Below are 23523 nucleotides of genomic sequence, written 5' to 3'. Positions count from 1 at the left end.
GGCTTTCGGTAAGAGGCACTAGCGACAGGAGGGGGGGGGCTGTACTACCCAAGAGGCTTCAGCAGAGCACTCGCAGACGAGAGCGAGGCAGATAAGTGGAAGCGGAACGGTGAAGATGTGTGTGTGTGGGGGGGGGGGGACAGCAAAGAGAGGAGGGCAGGCGACACACACAGACGGTCGCCCCTCTTCTCTCGGAGAGGGTCAAGTCTGTGTGCACCCACGCGCGTGCACGCTGTCGCCGCCGCTGGTATCGCTGTGCGTATCGCAAGATGTTGAACTCTGCCTCAGTGCTGCTTTGTGTAGTCTCCCCACGGAGACATCTGCCTCTAATCCAGCCTAGAAAGCGTGACAGTGCTTGTGGTGCTTGTGTGCATGTGCATGAGTGCGTGCGTGGTGCGTGCGTGATGGTGGGGGAATGGGGGGGAGACGTAAAGGCAGAGAGAAGGTACTCATGTGGTCTACATCGAAACTGTGCATGCCAAGCTCAAGAACAAGCACATAGATACGCGTACGTTGGGACATCGGGCTCGGCCAAGTACGTCACTCAAGGTTCGTGGTGGCGAACTGGAGAAGAGTGAAGGGGGAGCACTTCCAGAACGGGCACACACAAACACACGCACTCGCCTACAGAGAAACGGATGCGCGTGCTGATGCACGCGCGCAGCACTCCTCCATCACCACTGTCCTCTCTCTCCCATCTGCCCCCTACACACAGACACACGCAGACACCCGAGCGCACACCTTGAAGACCGAACACGTCTGTTTGGGCGTTAGCGCCCAGTCTTGTTCGTCCTCGTCGGCTTGGCTTGATCGCTTGTGTGGTGATCGGGATAGAGACGCGCACGCACACGCACACTCTTGTCCGTGCGTGTGCGGCTGTGTAGTCATGCTTGGCTCTAAGAAGAAAAGTACATCATCATCACTATCAGCACCGTCGCGCTAACACCGCACGCACACGCGGGCACAGACACAAATGCGTACGCGAAATGAAAACGAAGAAAGGGGAAAAAGCGAGAGTAGAAGGCAAAGTAGAGAAGACGCGCAGGCACGCATCCGCTGGCGCTGCCCATGCCCGCCACCGCCCACTATAAAGTCTTTAATGCTCTCTCTCCGTCACCCATCACGAATAGGGCTCTCTATACTACATCGCCAAGACAAACCCGCGCGCACGCACACACGCCTCCGATCAAATTCCGCGGCGCGCGCGGCCCTTCTTGGGTGTGTGACAGAGCGGGCAGTTGCGGTACTTGTCCACGACCGCCTCCAGCGCCTTGCGGTGGCACACGGGGCATTGCCACGCCCCGTCCTCGCTTGCGATGGCGCAGCCGCTCACCATGCACGTGTTGAAGGGCTGCTGACACTTGATGCAGCGCTGCGCCCACTCCTTGTTGAAGCTGCCGCACGTGGGGCATGGCACCGAGTCCACCGACGTATCCACCGGCGAGTAAGTCATGAAAATCTGCCTCGCGAGGTCGGCAAAGGGGCGCGGCGGGTCGCGCAGGCTCACGGTCGGGTACGTCATGGGCGCCATGCGCGTCACGCCCTTGCCTGGGTTCGTGAGCTGAAGAGACGTCGTGGTGCCCGATAGCGCAGAGCCGCCGCCACCGCTAAGCATGCCGGTGCCACCGCCGGTGGACCCGCCGCACGTGCCCGCCATCGTACGCTGCGTCACATCGAGGTCTAGAGAGAAGTTCTCCAACTGTGTCGTTGCCGCTGCCGCCGCCCCGCCAGCTTCGTCGTTGCGCTCCGCCTGCTCGAGCCGCGCGAATGCCTTGCTACAGAGACCGTAGTTCTTCACAAGGTACGCCGTCAAGGCAATCAGGCTGTAGCTGTCCACCGGCGCCACCAGGTCGTCGTACTCCATGAGGCGCATCGCCAGCACAAGGGCGGCCTTGAAGTTCTTATCTGCAATCTGCTGCTGGCACATGAGCAGAAAGTGGTACGCCTCGGCACCGCGCCAGGCCGCGTCGAGCGTGCGCTCCGACACGGTGCTTCGGTCCTTGTTGAGCATCTCCCTGACAACCTCGACACCGTCGCGATTGAGGGCGATCGCGGTGGTGCGGTACTTCTGCACCTCGAGCGCCGAGAGCACGTAGAACTTCTTCGCCTTGAGCGGGTCGCTAAGGGCTGCGCGCTTGCCGAGCTGCGCCAGAAGCGTCGCCGCTTCATCGTGCTTGCCTGCCTTGCGGTACAGCTCGATCGCCTCGGTGAGGCGCTCGCGGTGGATGAGGTACTTGGCGTACTTCTCGAGCAGCTGGCCGACATCCTCCAGTCGGTGCTCCTCCGCAAGAGCGATGGCCCGGTCCCACATGTTCACCTGCACGCAGCCGTTTACCGCCATGCGCGGCTCACTGGCCGCAACGAAGGCCTTCGCCGCCTCTTCCGCGAGCCCGACGGTCAGCAGCATGTTGCCCAGGGTCACCATCAGCTCCTTGTCGTGCTCCGCCATGGAGATGAGCTGGGTGAGCATCTCGTAGTCCTCGATGATGTAGAAGACATGCGCCAGCTTGCGGTAGTGGCGGCACTGCGTGTAGTACTGCGCTGCTTTGGACCACTTCTGCCGGCTCGCGTAGTGGTCGCCGATGTTCTCCCATGCCTGCAGCAGCAGCGCCTCGTCACCACCGCCCTCCTGCACAAGCCGTACGACGCCGAACCAGTCACCGAGACGGTAGCGCAGGTCCAGTGCCAGGTCCTTGCGGTCCACGTCCTTGTACAGCCGCTCCGCCTCGTCGAAGCGGCGGTAGTAGGCGTTCACCTCGGCCAGCTGCTTCTTCGGGTCGTCAAGACTGCGGACGCGCTTCACGAACTGAATGGCGGGGTAGTCCTTGCAGTGGATGAATGCCACCTCGGCGTAGGTAAAGTCCAGCTGGAAAAGCGTGTGCTCCGCCAGCAGCTCCCATAGCTTCTTGATGTTGTGCGACTCGGCAAACTCGTACGCCTCCTTGGCAGTGCCGTCGCGCAACACGGCCCGCATCTCGCGCAGCAGCTGCGCCTCAAAGTCGACAACGTAGTCTTTGCGGGGCCGCTCCGGGTCGAGTAGGAGCTCGTCCAGCTGCAGAGTGCGGATCTTGAGTGACTTGAACTTGCACAGGTTCGCGCACGACTGCACCGGCTCCTCCGCGACGCCGTGGTTGTACACGAGCATGCGCGTCTTCTCCATCACGGCAAAACGGTGCGGGTCGTCGACGGCCCAACGCAAGTTCCAGACGTCTTTCAGCTCCACCCCGTCGATCGGCTCGGCCTTGCACGGCACAAGTGAGAACTTCTCCCGCTCAATAGAATACACGCTCGTGATGCAGCCGAGGTCGATGACGGCCAGCTGCGTCGAGTTGCAGTTCACTGCCATGGACTGCGCACGGGTGGGCAGGATGTACTTGGAGACGAGCTGCAGTGGGCTGAGCTGATAGACGTGCAGGGTGCCCGACTCGAGAGCAACGAACATGTGCGTCTCGCTGACACACATGGCGCAGATGAGATCATTCGTGAGAGCCGAGCGCACCTTCATCGTCGGCGCCGTGTCGCTGCGGACGATGTCGCCGATGTGGATGACGCGCTCCTGGCTCTCAGCGCGGCTTGCCTGCATTGAGACGGGGTCGAGCGCGTCCACCGCTGTGCCGGGGTCGCGGAACTGCCAGATGTAGATAGACTCATCACCGCAGCACACGACGACGGATGAGTTCATGTCGTACGTGTACAACTCCATGTCAATGAAGCGCGTCTCCAACGGGCTGCCAATGGCGTTCACCAGCTGGATCATCCGCTGCTGCTGCGCAGCGTCGGGGCGGCTGACCAGCACGCAGGCATCCTTGCACGCGCTAAGGTACTGCAAGCCACGCACGCTCTTCGTCCTGCGTTCGTTTGTGTTGACATTCCAAAACATGACGCTCTCCTCGACTTTGTCTGGCATCGTGAAGGCAAAGACGACCGTCTTCTTGAAGTAGCAGTACTTGTAGCTGGGCCGCACATTCGCGAAGTACACGGAGGAGTCCACGGCAATGGCGACGCGCAGGCCGCCACCCTCCCACGTGATCCCGCCGCACTGCTTACCAGCCACCCGCAGCGTGCGCAGGTGAACGCCCTCGTTGCTGAAGAACTGCGTGACAACAGTGGGCGCGTCCTCCGCGGTGGCCGGCGTGAGCGCGGCCGCAGCGAGAACCGTGCCGGAAGAATTCCACGAAACAAAGTGAACGGGAAAGTCGCTGTCCATGAGGCGCGGCGTCTCGTCACCGATGCTGGTCATCAGCTGCATCTTGCCGGACTGGTAACAAATCGCGAGCGTCGCCAGCGGCTCCGGTCGCTCCACCCACGCCGGGTGCCATGACAATCCAGCCAGCGGGGACAAGGCCTTGCCATCGTTGCACTGGACCTCGACCTGGCTAAGCTGTGCGCCGCTGGATGCGTCGTGCACATAGACGTCACCCGTCGCGGTACCGAAGAGGATGGAGTGGCCGTCGGCGCTCCAGCACACCTTCGCCAGCTTGTAGGGCAGCTCACGACCCCAGTAGCGGTTGCCCTCCACGCCGCCGACAATCACGGCGCCGTCCTCGTAGGCAATGCAAATCTTCGTGCCGGACGGGCTCCAGGCAAAGTCGACCACACGGCTGGTGTTGCGGTTGTTCACCATCTCCTCGAACCACATCCCTTTGTGCAGCATCCACACAATAATGCGGCCACTGACGTCGCTGCTTGTGAGCTTGCAGTACTGCTGGTTCCACGTGACCAGGTCGACGGTGGTGTCGTGCCCCTCTAGCGTCTGACTAGACGAGAGACCCCCGGACCTCTGCCCCTGTGGGCCGCCATCCACCTTCAGCACCTTCAGCAGGCCCTTCTCCCCACCGCACGCAAGCCACCCCTGCCCCTCACTCCACGCAATGGACGTCACCTTCACGCCATTGGGCATGGCGATGCGCTTGCTGAGATACACGAACATGGCGAGCTGCACACACTGCCGATGTGCCTCTGCGTGGATAGGCAGGGGGTGAGGGGAAGGCGATCCTGATGCCGCTGCCCTTTGCCGTCTTGCTGCTGCTGCTGGGCTGAAATACAATGATGAATGCAGAAGGGGGATAGCCCCGTCCACAACGGTGTGTGTGTGTGTGTGTGATGTGTGTGTGAGTGCTCAACCAACGCGCACGCATGCACTCAGAGAGACAGAGCACGTGGGAGGCGGACAGGAAGCGGCCCGTCGTCTACGGTTCGACTGCCTTCCCCCTCTCTCACACACGGCAACAGCTGTCCCCCCCCCCCTGGCGAGGTCGAGCGAATGGCGCGCGGATGGCAGCTGAATGTTCTTCGCCTGCACAGACAGAGTCAAGGTGGGCCAGCCAGGAGCTGGTGAGCAGAGAAGGAGGAGGGAAGGGAGTGGGTGTGGCGCACGCAGTCAAGAGATGCTTCTGCGCAGAGAGAGAGAGAGAAACAAGGCGAGTGACAGACAGAGAAATGCGCAACGAGGCAGGCGGAGACGTGGAGAACGAGAGAAAACATGGGGAGGAGGGCGGCACGGATGCGTACACGCACGCATGCACGCAGACACAAATATACAGGCGCACGGAAGGCGCCACGCCTTCCGTGCGCCCCCTCTTCGCCCCAGCCGCGGATGTCATGCTTTGCGCAGTCGGCGCGAGACGTGTGCGTGTGAAGGACAAGACAGGGAAGCGCACGCCTGTGCGAGGAGGGCACGCACAAGCAGAGCAGGATGCTCCGCAGCCCATGTCACGCGTGCGTCGCGCTGCAGCCAGCTGCGTCCTTGCCCATTCTCTTGCAGCACGCGTAGCCCCAGCGAAAGTGTATGGGATCAAAGTAGCTTCCATACACGGCGGCGTGGCCGTTGCGCGTGGTCACCCATGAGAGGGAGGCTGCCTGGACACTGGAGTGCGCTGCTACTGTCGCAGTTGCCGTCGTGACGAGGGCGTCGATCGGTGGGGCAGGAGATGAGGATGGAGCAGATGTCTTGCTCTCGGTGGTGGATGAGGGTGGCACATCCGAGTCGAATTTCGGCTGACTCGTGCCGTACAAGGAGCGCAAGAGCACATCCTGCGGCGTTTCTGTCAGTACCTTCGTCACTGGTCCTCTAGTGCTGTCCTGCTCTTGCTGTTGCGGCTCCTGCTGCTGCTCGCGTGCCCTGCGCATCGCATTATCAAACTCGAAGTCCACAAACGACCTCGACTGCCCCGTCAAGAAGCGGTACTGCGACTCCACGTAATTGTAGTAGTCACCAGTGCGGTAGCGCTCCAGGTCTCCTCGAAAGGCCTTGGTCGAGTCGCCCGCGTTCGGGTTCGCACGCATCGAGCCGGTCTTCGGGTCGAAGAAGAGGCCGTCCTGCTGATCCAGGTTGTGCAGGTACTTGGGCAGTTCCTTTACTTCCACTCCGCCGTGCTGCGCGGTGCGGCTGCCAAAGACGTCCTCGGGCCGGTGGCGCGCCGTTGCCGGTGCCGCGACATCGACGCTGTCGTCTTCTTGGCCCTGACGCACTGCACGCATCAGGTCAATGCCGACCTCGCCCACAAATCGGTCTCGCTTCTGCGAGTACGTCTTGGCCTCCTGGTGCGTCTCGATGTCGCTCCCGGTGACGCGATTCGTGTAGACGCTACCCACCTTCTTCTTTGCCTGGAAGCACTCGCTCGTCTTGTGCGTGCGGGAGCCGCAGTTCTTGCACGCGCCAGCAGTGAAGCAAGATGCCTGGCCCTTGACCACAATGCGATCAACTTTCTCATCCAGCACCTCGTCCGACACCCCAGTGGCGCTGTCGCCCTGCTTTCGCTGGTGGACGAGCGTGGGGCCAGTTGCCCCGTAGTACCACGGGGCACGCGAGATAAACTCCGGAATGTTGGGGCTGATCTCCTGGTGCGTCTCCGTGTCCACGGCGAGCGGTGCTAAGCCAAACTTGCGCATCTCCTGCAGCTCGCGCTGCTGGCGCAGCAGCTGCCGCACCGATGACTTCTTTGGCTCATCGGCATTCGGCTCCATAATGTCGATCGAATACGCTGAGGGGTGTGTGCGTGTGTCAGTACAAGACCTCTCTCCTTCTTTTTCTCTGCCGTGCCTTCTGCTGTCCCTCCTGCTGAGCAGCGTGACAGATCACCAGCGCAAGGAGATGACGGGAGACAGGGGAGACAGGGGAGGGGGCGAGAGAGGTGGGGAATGGACACTGTCGGCATCTGAAGCGGTTAGAGAGGGGGTAAGGAGCCGAAAGGGGGAAAAATGTAAAGCCGTTGTCGACGGCGCAAGGGCGGAGCGGGGGGAGAGGCGTTAGATGATGGCATCAAGGCAGGCGGCGGCATACAGTGTCTTGGAACGAAAAGGTGAGGAGTCCTGGATTGCGACGGAGCCGATGCTTGCAAGAGTTGCAGTGGCGCACGCGTCCTATGCAGCATACATAAACCGTGTGTGCGTGTGTGTGTGTGTAAGCGCGAGCGCGTGTATGTGTGCTGACGTGAAACGGAGCGCGTTCAGCAGTACGACATCGGCAACGTTGACTGACCCAAAGAAGCGCTTTCTCCTTTCGTTTCGACGGCGTTATCCACAACGCACACAGTGACACCACAGAGAGAGAGAAACAGGCGTGGGCAGACCTCAACCGACGAGCACGCGCACACACGTAGGCAACAGCCACCTTCGCACACATGGAAAAATCGTGGGCCGATCCATGTCGGCACCTCACTTCATTTCTTTTCCCTCGCTTTCTCCTGCCCTCCCTTCGTATTGCTTCCTTCCCTGCCACCGGCACCTGTGTCGAGCCACCTCCCATGGACACCGTGCAAGCGGCTTTACTGCCCCGCTGGTGCAGCCGGGGAGGGGAGGGGCAGGTGTGGGCTGCAGGAGAAGGGTCGACACGCGCACGCAAAAAAAGAAGAGCGTGACAGTCTCATCCGCCATGCACCGAGAGGGGGGCCGTGCGACCACCTCGCGTCCCTCACAGAAAGAGGGAAGGGGGGAGGCACACAAGCGCGGCGCATGTGCACCAAGCACAAGGAAAGGAAGTATGTGTGAAGACAACAGCGACCAACACGTAAAAGAATCAGCGAACGGCATCCAAAGGCCCGCCGGCCGACCTCGAGCCCCTCCCCTAAACGTGCACAGAGGGTAGGGGAGGGGAGGGGAGGGGGGGCACACGAGCGCACACAAGAGCAACCAAAGGCCCCTCTACACGCTGTTGCCGCGCGACATGTAGAGCTGGTAGAGCGGGGGGCAAAAACTGGGCCCAAAGACGTCGAAGATCTCCTCGATCTCTTCCCCACCCATCGGGTCGGAGAAGAAGTCCTGATGCAGCGTGAGGCAGCGATTGAAGACCGGGGTAAGGATGCGGGGGTCCTTCACCTGGAACTTGGCGAGCGACCAGAGCAGGCGACGCACCTGATTCGCGTCGAGGTGGCGGCACACGTACACGCAGCGCTCCGACAGGGCGACGACCATGTCCTCTTGCAGAAAGAAGGTGCGAGCAAATGCATGGATCGTGTTCACCAGCCCCACTGGATCGAACTGGTCTGCAATGGACGCGGCGTGCGAGGCCAGACGCTTGAACAGCTCCTCATCCTTGAGCCCAAAGTGCGCCAGAGCTGTTACAGTGAGGGCAATATCCTTCGCGTCGTGATCCTGAACCACCGCAAGCGCACGCTCGGCCAGGTTGTCGAACAGCTCGGGGTTGTTGATGCCAATGCGTTGAAAGGAGGCGAGCGTGGTGCTGATGTACTGCGCGTTGAACTCGTCGATCAGCTCCACAGCACGATTGGTCAGCACGCCGAAGAGCTGATCGTAGCGGATGCCAAAGTAGGCAAAAGCCTGAAACATCATCGCCACCTGTTCGGCGTTCATCTGATCCACGTACTCCATCGCCTTTCCCGCGAAGCGCTTGCTCAACTTCGGGTCCTTAAGCCCCGCCTTTGAAAAGGCATTGATGAGGGGCACCAGCTCATTCACGGTGACGCGCTCCCGAAGCGACATGGCGCGCCGGGCGATGGCACCGAAAACGTGTTGCTCTCTAAAGCGCAGCCTCGCGAAGGCGTTCGCTAGGATGACAAGGTGTGCCGCTTCAAACTCGCCGACGCGCGCGAGGGTCTGAACACGCATCGAGAGCAGCCCAAATAGCTTCTCATGGTTGATGCCCGTCTTGGAAAAGGCGCTGATGATGTTGGTGACCCCTTTCGCATCTAGGAAGCGCGCATTTTTGGTTGCCTTGATTGCCTGCAGCTCGATCACCTCGCGCGCGTCGCGCGACTTGAGCGTCGCGCACGCCGTCACCACGATTGGCATAATGTCCAGCGAGATGAACTTGTCGTTCTTCAGGCAGAAGTCGATGCACTCCCGCACCACGCGGGCGTCGCTCTCCATGCCGAAGTACACCGCCGTGTTCAGCAGAAGGGCGACGGAGCGGGCGTCGATGTTCTGCCCGGTGATCGAGGTGGCAAACAGGACGCGGCGAGCCTGCTGGGCCAGCATCGGGTTTCCACCGCGCTCCTGATGGAGCTTCTTCATCTGCAACGCCTCGGTGGCGATGTTGCGCGCCGACAAGTGCGACCCGCGCGGGTGCTGGGGCAGAGCCAGCTCCCCAGGGGATAAGTGCCGGCCAAACGGGATGGTGCCGTGCACCGCAGCGCTGTTGTGGAAGAGGGTGTTGTCGACCGCCGGCGCCGGCACCGGAGAGGAGGTGGAGGGTGGTAGAGGAGGCGTGCCCCCTGCACTCGTCGCCTGAGACCGGTACGACGTGGACGCCGTCGAGCACATCGAAATATCACCGCTTCGTCGCGCCACGTCGCAGAGCCATGGCCGTCGCGTCGGCACACCCCGCAGTCCCAACACGCCTAAGCCACGCATGCTGATGTCGTCCGGAGAGGTGGTCGGAGGGTGTGTGAAACTTCGTACGAGTGGTACAGTGGGGCGTATCGATCGATCTACGCACACGTAGATATATCGATAGATGTGTGGGCGTGTGGGCGTGTGTGTTGGTCAGCAGGTGTGCGAGCACCCCAGACACGCATGCGCACCACAGGCGATGGAAAAAGATGGAGGGGGAGGGAGGGGGCCACACCAAGAGATGCGAGAGAGTCGGCGGAAAGACGATCGCACACGCACGCACGCAGGGGCACTTATTCGAGAGCGCGCAAGCGGCTTTTTTCTTCTTCTGCAGGACTGCGGAGGTGTGAAGACAGGGAGGGGGTGGGGGCGCCAAGATACCTGCAGCGAGACGGAGCGAGGTGGAGAGGTGGATGGGGGACGAGGATGCCAGCAATATAGTACAAGAGCATGAATGGCACCGACGTCTTGCTACATGCGGTAGACCTCCCCTCCATGCGTCAGGCACTGACACACACACACACGTACAGACAGACAGACACGCACAGTGCAGATGTGTGAATGCGTGTCGGTGTGCCATCTCGCCGCTGATGTCCCAGTCGCGATACGCGTGTGTGCATTCTCTTGACGGAATCCTGTCGGCACCACGTCGAGCATTGCTGAAGAGGGAGAAAGAGAGAAGGGGAAGACGTTGTGGAGAAGAAAACGCTTCCCCACTCCTCTGCCTACCTCCCATTACACAGGCACGCATGAGTGTGATACATCCACGCAACCAACCAAGTCATCAACAGCGCCGTCGGCAGCACACAGACGAAAAGAGCTGAGCGGTAAGGAGAGAGAGAGATCCCGGAAAGAGGGGCGAGGACGGGAGCACCAGTCCGTGTGTGCACACGTCTCTCTGTCAAGCGCTTGCGCCTCTTTTCCTCCCCTGTACATGCGTGTGTGGGGGGTAGAGAGAGACGCGCGTGCAGAGGTCGGCTCGCTGCGTCACAGCCAGGGCTGGAAAAGCAGCTGCGACGGCACTCGTAAACACAGGAGCACGAAGGTCAACGTAGCAAAAGAAAAGATAAGGCCGCAGCGCGACTACCACACAAAGCCCTCTTGTGGGGGAGTCAATGTCGGTGGCTCGGGGTGCTGCAGCGGCTCCGTCCGTGTTCTCAGATTCACGGTGGACTCACGAAACACGACGCAGCTGAACGGAGTCACGTAGAGCTCCTTTGGCACGCGCTTGAGAATGCGATTCTCGCGGCTTAGTTGCTGCATCGCATCCGTCTTCTCCTCGCACCGCACATAATAGCCCTCGCTGAGGGGGAAGAGCTGCTGCAGCTCCCGCTTCGACAGGGAGTAGGGCGGGCCCATCAACTTGTTACCCTTCACCCGCCCCGTGCGGAAGACACCCTCAACGTAGATCAGGCCATCGTCCTTCATGGCGCGCTTCAGCAGATAAGCGTAGTCGGGCCGCTGCTCTCGGTTCAGCGAGGTCATGCCCTGACGCTCGTAGATGACGTCGTACTTCTTTCCCTTCAACGGCCCCTCCCACAGCTCTGGCGAAAAGAAGTTCTTCCAGTGCAGGTGAATCTTTGAGTAGAACTCCTGCGGCAGGCCCTCCTCGGTGCGGCCGACGGCTGTCTGGATGGCGGTCTGCGAGGAGTCCACAGCATCCACCTCGAACCCCTGCAGTGCCGCGGTGCGCATGATCGGAGAGTCGCCGCAGAGCGGCACCAGCATCTGCGGCGGGTTCGGCAGCATCACAGCCGAAGCGGTGGCGCGGCGAGAGTGGCCACCTTTGCTGGCAGCCCCTACACCACTAGAAGCAGTAGTGACACACGTAGAAGTGGTGAGAGACGCTGATCGGTGAAACACTTGCTTGAGTCGATGCAAGAAGCTACGCTGCTGTTCCCCAGCCGCGCCAAACGATGACAGCGACGACGATGGTGAGGTGCGTACGAAATCTGCTGCAGAGGACATGTCGCGCCCCGTCTGCTCCTTCACAAAACGATAGGGGCCGACGAAGAAGTCGCTCATCGACTCGCCAGCCCGCCAGAGCGGGTTCATCTTGCGCCACTCGTTCTCCCACCACTCTGGCGAGGTGTGGGGCATCTGCGACGGCGCCAGGGGTACGTATCTGCTGCCCATCAGCTCCTGCACCTCCTCCCACAGCCACGGGCCGAGAAACATGGCCGTGCCGAGAACAATACCGCCAGCGGCGACGAAGCCTTGCACGCGGCCTGTCGTGAGGGCCTTGAGGGAAAAGACGCTTTTTGGTCGAGACTTGCGTAGCCGGTTGATCAGCACCTGATCATCTAGCTCCTTGGCGCTGGGGATGTGCACCCCAATGCGCCGCAGCCGCGTCGTGCGCAGCATTGCTGCGTGTCCCCTCACCACAGCCTTTCCTTTTGCCTCCTGGGTGTCTCACCTCTTTCCTTTCTGTGGTCGTTCGTGTGTGCGTGTGTGCGTGTGTGCGTGTGTGCGTGTCTTGCAACGCTTTTCCCTTGATCGAAAACGCAACAGACGAAAAGAGAAAGAAGAGTGAAGGCGACGGCGGGCCCACGAAACGGCAGTCGTCGGCGTTCGCGGAGACACGCACGGGCTCTATCATGGCAAGCGAAGCCGTCCTGTACTCACCTGGGTCTTCTTCGTTCGATGCCCCGTTTTGTGAGTGGTTCGCTTCCCAACTCTTCCCGCAGCTGTGCACGCAACTGCTGGCAAGAGCAGCGAAGGACGAGCAAGTGCAACGTAGAGATGGGCCTCTCTCTATGCATGTGGGTGGGTGGACAGGTGTGTGCATTCTGGCGTGTGGCCTTCATCGGAGGGTCGAAAGCTCGCATAAATGCCGCCCCCATGCACCCATCTCCATCTCTCCCCCACGCCCACATACACGCACGACACAAGAGGGAGTGATGGGAGAAGCCTGGCGACATGCAGACGGAGACAGAGCAGGCCGAAAAAGCAAGCAAGCACACACACGCATGAGCCTGCATACGTCTGCACGCGTGCAGGCAGACGAAGCGGAGTCGAAGGGGGAGAGCACCATGAGCAGAACCGGATGGCGAAAAAAGAGCGAAACCAAACAGTAGAGCCGCTCGGGGACATGCAGAGCATGACGAGTGTGACAGGTGTTTACGGGGACGGAGAAGTGCAAGTCCTGCGCCATCTCTCGCTTACGCTGCAGTGCTTCTCCTATCTACTCCGCAACGTTAGCGGCGGTGATGCTGCCTTACGTGCCGACACCATCATGGGCTGCTGCTGCTGGACCACTCCCACTCTCTAGTACGCCGCGAGCATCTCCACAACGTCGGAGCGGGCCACGGGCATGGAAATGCCGTGATACGCCGGCCATGTGAGCATCTCTGCCAGAAAGTCGAACTTGTGCAGCAGCAGTGTCGAGAAGTGCTGCCAGGTCCGCTGCAGCAGCGTGGTGTGGAAAGAGGCCTCGTTGCCGTTGAGGTCTACATCGCACAAAAAGTGCTTCTTCATCCGCGCCGCGCTTGCCCGCACACCGGAGCGCATCTCCTTCTCGAGTCCGCCAACGACCTTCTTGACAGCATCCGCGGAGAGGGCTTTGTGATGTCGCAGCTCCTCCTTTGAGTAGATCATCGAGAGGTCCTCGGCGGAGAGCGCGAAGGCCCCGAAAACCGGGAAGCTGCGCACGAGGAGCACACGCGTTAGGTACAGCTCCTCGTAGCGGTCCCGCTTCTCTTTCGCCGATGTGTAGTGGTCTTGCAGCAGCTCCACGGCAAAGCTGTCGCTTGGCATGGTCGAGTAGAAGGCGCAGAAGAACGACTGGTGCCGATACTGCTGAATAAAGACCCACTTGAGCGAGTGGGCGTCCGCCTCCACGCCATCCAGAACGGAGTGCACCTTCTGTGCAATGAGTTTGTTCAGCTTCAGCTGCTCCGCATTCTGGTCCTCGCCGGTGGCCTTCACGCTTGTAATCTGGTCCAAGGCATCGAAGGACTGATCGACGAGACTCAGCGCGATGGAGGCGTACTCGGTGCGGTCGCACACGTTGCGCGCGAGGGCGTTGTGCACCGCCTCAAACCGCATGAAGAGGGCCGGCATCTTAGAGAAGCAATGCAGCAGCGCCGTGGGACGCACCACGTACCGTTTGCGGCACCGGTGAATAGAGTCGGTCTGCTCCGCCACAAACCGCATCATGCCGCCCACCATCACCGTCTCCACCTCTGCCAGCATTGCCTGGCAGAAGGCACTCTTCGATGGCAGCATGGCCTTGTCGGCCGCGGTGGAGCGGTAGGCGCGTATCATGCACAGGATGGGAACACAGTAGATGCGGTCGCACTTCTCGACAAAGAAAAGCGCCAGGTCACGCATCGTGCGAATGAGGAAGTTGCGGTGCAGCGCGATGCGAGAGGCGCGGCTGCACTCGTCTACGGGGCCACCGCCGTCCACGTCGTCGCCGTCGCTGGAGTTGCTCTCGCGGCCGTACCCCGACAACGACGCCCCGCTCCACGTCCGACGGTGCGGGAAGGAAGACCCGCCATGGCCCCGGCGGTCGCCGCCGTACCCTGCCGGAGGAGGGCGAGGTGGCAGGCCGATGTCCTGGCTGCTCGAGCGAGAGTTCTGCACGCTGGCGCTACGTGATGTCCCTTGCAGAGTGCGCACGAGGTGGTCCGCGTCGGCGCCGCCAAAGAGCTCGAGCAAGGACTCCTGCTTCATCTGCGCGCGGTCCGCCCCGGCAGCTCCTCTGGGAGTGGCAGCGCCTGTCCTCTTAGAGTCGTCTGCCTGCGGGTTGGCGCCGGCATTTGCAGGGGCTGCAGCGTCTTCGTCGTTGCCGCTCTTCTCTGCCGGGTCGCTGAAGAGGTTGAAGCAGCGGCTAAGGATCACCTCTTCGTGAATCACCGCGAGCACAGATGATTCTAGCGCAATGGCGAAGGCGAGATCAGGTCGCACGTACCCGCCACCGCTGGTGCTGGCGGGGTTGAGGGACTTCATCCCGCTCATAACCGACGACGTTTCCGCCCGTGCGTCCAGCCGGCGCAGTGTGTTCGCGCTCTGGTACAGCTCGATTGCGGAGGCAGGCACGCTGCCCTCCATGCTCAGGTCTGCCACGGATGGAAACTGCAGGGAAAGGTGCGTGCGGTCTTCGCTGCCGCCAAGGCCAGAGGCTGCCCGGCCACCGGCGCCGGCCCCGTAGTCGGAGTCGTCGCCAAAGCGCATCATGCGAGGGGTGAGCGCCGGCGTTGACTGGCTGCCGCGGGAATACATGCGCGGCGTCTCACCAGACTGGGCCGTCTCCATCCGCATCGACATAGCCTCCTTGCGCGACTCGGAGGTGCCGAGCAGAAAAGGGCCGCGCCAGGTGTTCACCTTCTTCACCTGCTTCTTAAGACACTTGAAGAAGTGCGTGATCTCGAGTGCGTAGACCCTCTGCATGCTCGTTCGATACTTGCGCAGTGCGTTATTGAAGCCTTCCACGTCGATGCGGTCCAGTGCACGGATAACATCGCTGATGTTCAACAGTTTGTGTGCCAGCTCGACGTGCAGCCGCCACACAAGCGACGCGTCGCGACTGTATCTCGACTTGTCTGCGAGGTACGTTGCCTCGAAGGACCCGATGATGGCCATAATATACGACTTGGAGCGCTGCGTGATCATCTTGCGCTGCTCCAGGAAAAAAGCCTTCCGCTCTGCAACAGCGGTGATGGGAAAGTCACTGTCCAGCTTCGGGTTGTGCAGCACACCCTGCATGTGCTTCATCGCCACCGAAAGCGTCACCGCGTTGCTGCCTTCGGAGAAGAAGGCCACGAGGCCATCCTCTGGTACGGTGCGCAGTCGACTCAGCAGCGCCATCGTCGCCGGCGCGAGCCGTAGTTGGTCGCGCAGGTCGGACATCATAATGTACAGGGCCTCCAGGTTTTGCTGTCGTCGCTGCAGTGTGTTGTTGTCGTGTTCCACCTGCTGAAGGACGCTCTTCTTGGAGAGAAGGTGAGTCGAGTACTCCTCAATGCGCTGCCCCACCTCCTCCACGTCCTGGACGAGGTCCTGCACCTGCTGCTGCGCCTCCTGCCACACAGCCTCGGAGGTGGTCAGCAGGTTGAGCGATCTGAGCTCGGAGCTCTTCTGCTGGCGAAGGAGAATCTCCTGGAACTGCTTGATGTCGTCGAACCCGGCTCCGTTATTGCCAATGTGGCGCAGCAGGTGCTTCTCCTCCTCCGTGGAGAAGATGCGCCGCTTGTCCTGCCGCAGCTTCCGCACGCGCGCCGCAGCGTCAGCTTCTACCTGAGCACCCACCGCCTCTGTGAGCACACCGCGAATGGTGCTCAGTCGGTTGTCAACGTAGCTCTCACGGGCCCCAGAGGATGATGACGGCGTCGCGCGGATGCGGCGGGCGGCAGCGACAAACATCTCCCGTTGGATGTGCGACTCGAAGCTGACGGACAGCACGCCGCTGGCGCCAAAGTTGAAGGTTGCATCGAAGCTGCCCTCGTTCGAGATGTTGACCAGCCGATCCACGGCGAAGGCAGACTTGATCTTCACTCGCTGTCCGCTTGGGTCGACCGTGACGATGCTGAGCGTGGCGCCACCGCTTCTGCCGAGGAAGTGCGATAGGATGAGCAGTCGCGGCGTCGATGCCTTTTTCTTGCTGCTGATCTCTGACACCATCTCGTGGGCCACCACCTCCTCGCCACGCTGGTGAAAGACGCCGTCGATGGCGGGTTGGAGCTCCTTGTATCGGCTCATTATGGTAATGATGATAGTTGGCAATGCCACGCAACTGAATCAGAGTCTAGGTGGATAGACGTATGTATGTGCATGTGTATGTGTACCTGTGCATTCAACTCAAGCGTGATTGGATGGAGGGGCTAGGTCTTAGCTGCAAGTCCAACCTCACAGACCTCAAGCGCAATCTGCGGCTTCCAGGGGGGAAGAGAGAGAAAGTGGGCGGTGATGGAGGGAGACGGTGCAGACTTGGTGCAGACACGTCTGTGTGTGTGGACGTTGGAAATGAGCAAAGTCCGTGAACGGCTTCACCCTCTTTACTCGTGTTGTTTGTTTACTGGTGACGCGAAAGTACCCCACCCGTGCGTGGTGTTGCTGCCCTTCACGTTGGGAAGGGAGGGGGGAAAACGACGAGACGATGAAAGGAGGGGTGGCACAGCACAGCGCGTCGAAAGGCAGACAGACAGCGGCCAGGTATCGCCTGCAGTCGCATCCACCCAAGACGCAAAGACGGACGACGAACAGACGACGCGGCGGCGAGAAGGACACAGGCAACAGCTACGTCTGCCGCAAGCTTGATGTGAAAGGTGTAGCCACATGCGCGTTGGAGAGAAGTCGGGGGAGACATAACACGTAAGCGGAACTGCTCCTCTCTCCCTCTCTCGTCTTCTGCCAAACTCACTTGCTCTCTCCCGTAACGAGGACACAGCAAGCGCACCCCTTCACGGATGCCAAAGGGCACAAGCATCAAAAGAATCCGTTGTTGAAGAGGGGAGCCTCCCTACCCCCCCCTCCTCTGCCCTTTGAGCGCGTGCGCGACCGCGTTGGCCGCGGCAATGGCAGTGTGGCATGGAATGTTTGTGGTAGTGGGGCTGGTCGGATGCCTGCGAAAGAGCGAAGCGAGAAGCGCACAAGTCCGTGAAAGCACGGAAGTCCCTCCCAGTGAAGTGCCCTAGAAGACGGAGGGAGCGGGGGGGAGCGGCAGCGGCAGCAAGAGAACCTCCTCCCACGCTGTGCTGGGCATGAGAGGCGCCTCCTCGGCAAACAGCACTGTTGTCTTCGTGGGGTACGGAGTCGAAAAGATCAAGTGATCGCAGTGGTGCTGCGCCATCTCTGGCCCGCCGCGCCGACGCTCCTCAGCGATTTGAGGGTCAAGAGTCCACTTCACCTTGCCGTACGTCACGTCGCGTAACTCATCCTCTGGCGCTGCGGGGAGAGTGGCAGCGGCATTCCCTGAGGCTCCAGTGGCTCTCCCGGCCTCCTTGTCGCAAAGACGTCCCGCAGACTCAACGGCGTCAAAGACATGATCCTGCAGGGTGTAGGTAGGAGCCCGCACAGGGTGGTGATACTGTAGAGCATCCACCTCCAAGCGGTGAGCCTGCCGGTACGCTTCGAAGTCGAATGCGGCTGCCTCTAGCGTCGCCCGTTTCTCCTCCAGCAACTTGGTACTGTTCGACCCCTCGAGTGCACGTGGCTGCGACGGCGCCTCATGGGAGAGCCCTTTGGCACCCGCTGCGGCTGCCTGCTGGTTCGTGAGGTTGGCGAGAACACCAGCCACCTTGCGAGGATTCATACGACGGTCCTTGCGGAGGCCTTCAACGCCCACAGTTGGCCCTAGCAGTCGCTTCATTGCGTGCGCGAACTCGAGCTCCAGGTCGTCCACGGCAGCCTTCATGCTCGTTCCCTGTCTGCTTGCAATACCTGGGCTGCTGTGGACAGTACCTTGCGTCACACCAGCGGTGTCGCGGAGGTCGCCGTGGTTGCTCTGGAAGGGCTGAATGTCCTTGTCACTGATCGTCCCCTCCTTGGCTGCTAGTGCTGCTGCGCCTGCGGCTGGCCCCCTCGCTGTCACCTCCGGTACGTCTGCGCCGCTGCCATCCAATGCTGCGTCGTGGTGGGCGGTGGTGTCTGCAGTGGAAGGTGGTGAGACGGCGATGCGCAGGTCATCGTGACTCAGGTCAGCCGAATTTTCAGCAGCACTGAACGGCACGCCCATGTCCACCACCCCCAGCTCTTCAGTGCTCTGCTCCGGGTCGTAGAGGGTCCGCCGCTGAAACTCGGTGGCGCACCGAGCCACACCACCGGCGCCTCTCTTCTCATCGAACTTATCTGAAACCGTCGGCGACGCGAGCGGAGGCGGCGGCGGAAGGCACGAAACCGTCGCTGGCTCGGCGCGGCGCGCGTCCATGTCTGTGCTGCTATTGCCGCGCTCGTTCGGGTGGTCCTCGTCACCGTCGTTCTCGGATGAAGCGCTCAGGGCCCGAAGAGACGCAGATGCGGTAGAGAGATGCACCGATGGGGTGCCCTGCTCTTCAGCGTCACTGCGGGCACCGACTAAAGGGGCGTCGGCGTCGACGCATACCGCGGTGACAATTTCCTCTACCCTTGCTGTTGCCTCGCGCTCTCTCTGCGGTGTGTGTCCCAGAGTCGAGGTGTCGTGGGCTGAGAAGCTGCGGTCCTCTGTGTCACCCTCCTGGGTGTAGCTCACCTCGTGCGGGGGGGCAGGCACACGCGGCTCAGTATGGAGGGTTTTGTCCTGCGGAGACGGAGCCGCTGGCACCCGTGGTGCGGCCAACGGCAGCGGAGGCTGGTGTGAAGCAGCTGTCGGCTCCGCCTCCGTCGCCTCATCTTTCTCGCCTTCTGCGCCGCTCGCGCCCGCGTTGCGCAGCAAATCGCACAGCGGCCATCGCCAGACATCGCCAACCGATGTGACGACAAGGAGTGTGTCGTTGGGGAAAAGCTGTATGCCCGTGACACCATAGCCGACGTTGAAGCGCACCAACTCCTTCACCAGCGGCTCAGCAGCGTCACAGGAGTACAGTAACACCAACCCAGAGATGGTGCCAGTTGCCAGATAGCCGCCGAGACATGAAGCGCACGCCACCTCCTCTCGTTCGACAGCGCAGTCCCCTTGGCGCGTCCAGCACTCCAAGTGCTCTGCGGTCGGCACAGAAGACGGGGAGAGCTGCGCTGAGGCAGCCGTGTCGCGGGCCGGCCTCGATGTGAAGATGGAGATGCGCGAGGTGAGGCACACGACTAGGCTTTTGTGCAGCAACGATGCCATCGACGGCATCGTCAGAGCGAACACAGCCACCGCCTGGTTCAGGTCGAGCGGCAGAGTGGCACGCACAACCCCGTCCTCCACGCACGCCACGACGCAGCGGTAGTCTGCCGAGCAGCACACGAGCTGATCTCGATGGAGATTCGCACAGACGACGGTGCTATCAAAGAGACAAGCCTTCCACAGAGGCGGCAATAGGGAAGTGGATGCGGCAGAGCTAGAGGCATATCGCGCGTCCCACTCCCCCTCCACACTCGTGCGCCACACCGTCACCTTTCCGGTCCCCTCGCCACAGATGATGTAGTCACCATCACACTGCACGACACTTGGCCGGCTCTCACACGTTGCGAAGACACGCACCGCGCCCGTCTCCACGTTTCCCAGCAGGAGCTCGTTGGAGTAGGAAAGGGAGTAGAGGAGGTGGTGCTGAGGACGGCGATGGTGATGCTGCTGCGAGGCCGCGTAGAGGCTAGGCACAAGTGAGAAGCACCGCAGCGAGGCATCAAGAGGAATTCGGTCGAGATACGTCAGGAAAAGACGAAACTCACCAGTGGCAGTGTCGATGAGCTCGACAAAACCATTTCTCGTGGTCACTGCGACATGATATGGCAGCAGGTGCGACGCCGCCACGTGGACCACGCTCTCGCGACACGCTGCGAAGAGCTCTAGGACGTCGTGATCCTCTGCGACGTTGTTGGTGGCCCCGATCTCTCTGAGAGTCAGCGACGTCATCTGTGAGCACAGGTGTGGTAAAGTTGGTTGGTGGGGGAAGGGGGGAAGCGGGAGAAGTACAAGGGAAAGATGGAATGCGTACGTGTATGAGAGACACGCGAGAAAGAGAGAGGGGAGGGGCAAATCAGGGTGTGCGTGTAGGTCCTGTGTGTGGGTGGGTGGGTGGGTGTGAGTGTGTCTATGGGTTGTATCACGTACCACATGCGTGCACGCACGTGGAAGCAGAAGAGTAAGATGCCACCGTGTGCGTGTGGGTGCGGGTGCGTGCGTCTATGTCTGTCAGTTGCACGCGCAGCACAAAGCAAAAAAAAGCAAGATGAATCTTTTTTTTTGAGGGAGGCAGTTGGGAGGGAGGGAGGAGACGAGGCACTCGAGAGTGTTGTGAGAGCTGCACCGCCGCACGGGTGCACTACTGTTCACACGCACGCACGCGGCGAAAACGAGATGGGCTCTTTGCCTCTTGGCCGCTTCGTCTTCTGGGGCGTCCTCTTGCGACGCGAGGGCGTGGGCGTGTGCAACGGAGGAAGCGGGTAGAGGTGGAAGGAGAAGGGTGCAAAAGGGGAGAAAACAGTAGAGGAGGAGTTGTGGCGGTGGTATACTTTCTTCGCCTGTCCTACCCGCATGCCCACGCATAAAAGGGTCGCACGAGCATCTCCAGCGTGTGACCCCGTATGCCAGGCTGCCCTTGAACAGAGGACTCCGAGAGAACGGCGAAAGAGGTAGCGATCCCTCGGCAACGCACATTTCCGCACTAAACAAAGATATTGCACGGAATCCTCCAGAGAGAAAGAGAGGAGAGGCAAGACAGAGTTCACACTTGACGTGACGCACGCTTCCTCCCCTCTTCCCCTCCCCCTCTCCGCTAATACCCTCGCAAGGCCTCCAAGGATGTGCAACTCCCAGTCATGGATCACGGCGCCTGTGCAACCATGTTCCCAGTTTGATCAGAAGCAGGTCTGTCTTTGTCTGTGTCCGTGTGTGTGTGTGTGTGTAGGGAAGGGGGGGGGGGCAAAAACACGACGGCACACCCCCCCCTTTTTCCCTCTTCTCTGTTTTGTAGAGAGCCAAAACACGCGAATGTGTTTAGACGCGTCGACGCAAGACCACCAAAAACCTAAAATAGTAGGAGAGAAGGCACGGCAAGCCAAGCCAGCCAAGCACAGTGAAGACGTCCACGGGAAGATTATCACACACACACACACACAAACATAGTTTTAAGTCCTTGACCATCAACACGTTGGTTTCTCGTGGCATCGTCAGCGCTGCGGTCGGTGAGGAGGGAGGAAGAGGGAGGCCACCCTTGCCCTTTCTTGCCCACTTCTTCGGTTGTGTGTGTGTGTCCGTATGTGTCGGTGCTTGCGGCAGGCGAAAGGAGGCGGCAGCAGCAGCAATTATGGAAGAAAAGCGAGCGAGAGACGGGCGCAGGCATGCAAAGGTGCCGCTGGAGATGTGAGGGGCTGAACGCACTCATTAATTCATTTTTTTTTCGTCTTGTCTCCTGTATGCTGTGACCAAGAAAGGTGCGCGTGTGACTTCACGCTCACACCTTCCTTAGCTGTCCCGCAGTGAGGGAGGGAAGAGGGAGCTGACGCTTTTCTCGTTCAAGTACTGGTGAATGACGGCCGCGATAAGAGGCGCAATGGTGAGCACCTTCAACTTGGAGATCACCTTTTGGTGCTCCTCTTGCGGGATGGAGTCGGACACCACAAGCTGCTCAAGGGCGCTGCAGTTGTTGATGCGATCCGGGCAGGGGTTTGTGAGGATGCCGTGCGTGCAACACGCCATCACGCGCACCGCGCCGAGTTCCTTCAGAAGCTCACATGCCTTCACCAGTGTGCCGCCGGTGTCGATCATGTCGTCTACGATGATGCAAGTGAAGCCGGCCACCTCACCCACGCTCTGCATCGTGTCCACCTTTCCAGCCGCAATGCGCCGCTTCACGATGGTGACGATGCGGCCCACCTGCAGAATATCGGCCAGCTGCTTTGCCCGCTCCACACCGCCCGCATCAGGCGAGACGACCACCATTTGATCGACGTTGAACCACGGCTGGTCGTGCAGGTACCGCGCAAACTCGTGTGCCATGAGAAGGTTGTCTACCGGAATGTTGTCGAAAAAACCTTGAATCTGGTTCGAGTGCAGGTCCAGAGAGGCAAGACGGTTTACGCCCATCTTCACGATCATGCGCGCGACCACGGAGGCGGAGATGGGGCCGCGCAGGTTCGTCTTTCGGTCCTGGCGAGCGTACCCGAAAAAGGGGGCGATGACGGTCACACTCTTTGCATTGCTCAGACGCATCTTGCGGATCAGCAGGAGCAGCTCCATGAGCGCCGTATTAATGTCGATGATCTCGTTTCCGGTGGTGCTCTGAATGATGTAGACATCAGCGCCGAGCACGCACTCGTTGATGCGCACGTTCACCTCGCCGTTAGAGTACTGCGTCACAGACGTGTGGTGGGTGTGGGTGCCCATCAGGAGCGCCACCGCCTCTGCCAGCGGACGATTCCCGTTACCGGAGACTAGGCAGAACGGGCGCGAGTAGTCGCGTTTCTCCGTGTGCGGGCTCACGGTCCCACTCATCGCATGTACCTCCGTCATCTTGCCCGGCTGGTAGAAGTACGCCTTCTCGATGCGCTTCAGCTGATCGCAGAGAGGAGAGACGGACATTTTCGAGGGCAATCCGTGGGCACTGGGAAAGGGGTAAAAATAGAACAGAACAGGGGGAACCGTTCAAACGCCGCGGTCGGTCCACACATAAAAAGAGGAGAGAAAAGGACACGCAACAGGAAGCAGAAGAACGAAAAAGGGCGGCACAGTGCGAGTGTGTGTATGTCGCCTGCCACTCCACCACAGCCGCCTCCTTTTTTTTTCTTCTTTGCGCCTCGTTCGCCTCCCACTTTACAGCGGTGATCCTTCTGTTTCCCACTTTGGTTTTTCCTTGCTTATATAGTGTATATATATATATATGTATGTATACTCAAGAAGTGGGAGAGGAGAGCTACCCCCCTATCACTGAAATACGAGCTGATAGTCGACACACGTTTTTGTTTTAGTGTAGGTGAAACGCCTGCTCTTCAATATGGTAAAGGTCCAGGGGGGAGAGGAGGGAGGAGGGAAGAGAAGGAGGGGGGAGGCAAGAAAAGCAGATCGGAGGAAACACACCAAAACCCCGTATCCCCTCGCACGCAGTGAAAGACAGCGGATGTGAAAGAAGAACCGAAAAGGAGGGTGGCCGCGTCCGTGGGGTGCCTTGCGTATTG

General features: G+C 60.5%; 7 protein-coding genes across 7 annotated transcripts; all 7 read right to left on the bottom strand.

Annotated features, from left to right (window-relative positions):
- Positions 1-1186: 1186 nt before the first annotated feature.
- On the bottom strand, positions 1187-4930 carry LINJ_08_1100 (conserved hypothetical protein; the record flags this gene model as incomplete). The annotated part of the gene is made up of 1 exon (XM_001463406.1): positions 1187-4930. One exon carries the CDS (start codon positions 4928-4930, stop codon positions 1187-1189), a length of 3744 nt encoding a protein of 1247 aa, XP_001463443.1.
- A 782-nt stretch (positions 4931-5712) lies between these two features.
- LINJ_08_1090 (conserved hypothetical protein) lies at positions 5713-6966 on the bottom strand (the record flags this gene model as incomplete). Its single annotated transcript, XM_001463405.1, has 1 exon — positions 5713-6966. One exon carries the CDS (start codon positions 6964-6966, stop codon positions 5713-5715), a length of 1254 nt encoding a protein of 417 aa, XP_001463442.1.
- A 1176-nt stretch (positions 6967-8142) lies between these two features.
- On the bottom strand, positions 8143-9471 carry LINJ_08_1080 (conserved hypothetical protein; the record flags this gene model as incomplete). The annotated part of the gene is made up of 1 exon (XM_001463404.1): positions 8143-9471. The coding sequence occupies one exon, from the start codon at positions 9469-9471 to the stop codon at positions 8143-8145; it is 1329 nt and encodes a 442-aa protein (XP_001463441.1).
- Positions 9472-10872: 1401 nt separating this feature from the next.
- LINJ_08_1070 (conserved hypothetical protein) lies at positions 10873-12153 on the bottom strand (the record flags this gene model as incomplete). The annotated part of the gene is made up of 1 exon (XM_001463403.1): positions 10873-12153. The coding sequence occupies one exon, from the start codon at positions 12151-12153 to the stop codon at positions 10873-10875; it is 1281 nt and encodes a 426-aa protein (XP_001463440.1).
- Positions 12154-13056: 903 nt separating this feature from the next.
- LINJ_08_1060 (conserved hypothetical protein) lies at positions 13057-16491 on the bottom strand (the record flags this gene model as incomplete). The annotated part of the gene is made up of 1 exon (XM_001463402.1): positions 13057-16491. The coding sequence occupies one exon, from the start codon at positions 16489-16491 to the stop codon at positions 13057-13059; it is 3435 nt and encodes a 1144-aa protein (XP_001463439.1).
- Positions 16492-17422: 931 nt separating this feature from the next.
- On the bottom strand, positions 17423-20263 carry TSIF (putative suppressive immunomodulating factor; the record flags this gene model as incomplete). Its single annotated transcript, XM_001463401.1, has 1 exon — positions 17423-20263. The coding sequence occupies one exon, from the start codon at positions 20261-20263 to the stop codon at positions 17423-17425; it is 2841 nt and encodes a 946-aa protein (XP_001463438.1).
- Positions 20264-21814: 1551 nt separating this feature from the next.
- LINJ_08_1040 (phosphoribosylpyrophosphate synthetase) lies at positions 21815-22930 on the bottom strand (the record flags this gene model as incomplete). Its single annotated transcript, XM_001463400.1, has 1 exon — positions 21815-22930. One exon carries the CDS (start codon positions 22928-22930, stop codon positions 21815-21817), a length of 1116 nt encoding a protein of 371 aa, XP_001463437.1.
- Positions 22931-23523: the final 593 nt, after the last annotated feature.

The sequence above is a fragment of the Leishmania infantum genome, chromosome 8, assembly GCF_000002875.2.
Source record: "Leishmania infantum JPCM5 genome chromosome 8".
Taxonomy (NCBI): domain Eukaryota; phylum Euglenozoa; class Kinetoplastea; order Trypanosomatida; family Trypanosomatidae; genus Leishmania; species Leishmania infantum.
This window is presented reverse-complemented; position numbering and strand designations above follow the sequence as displayed.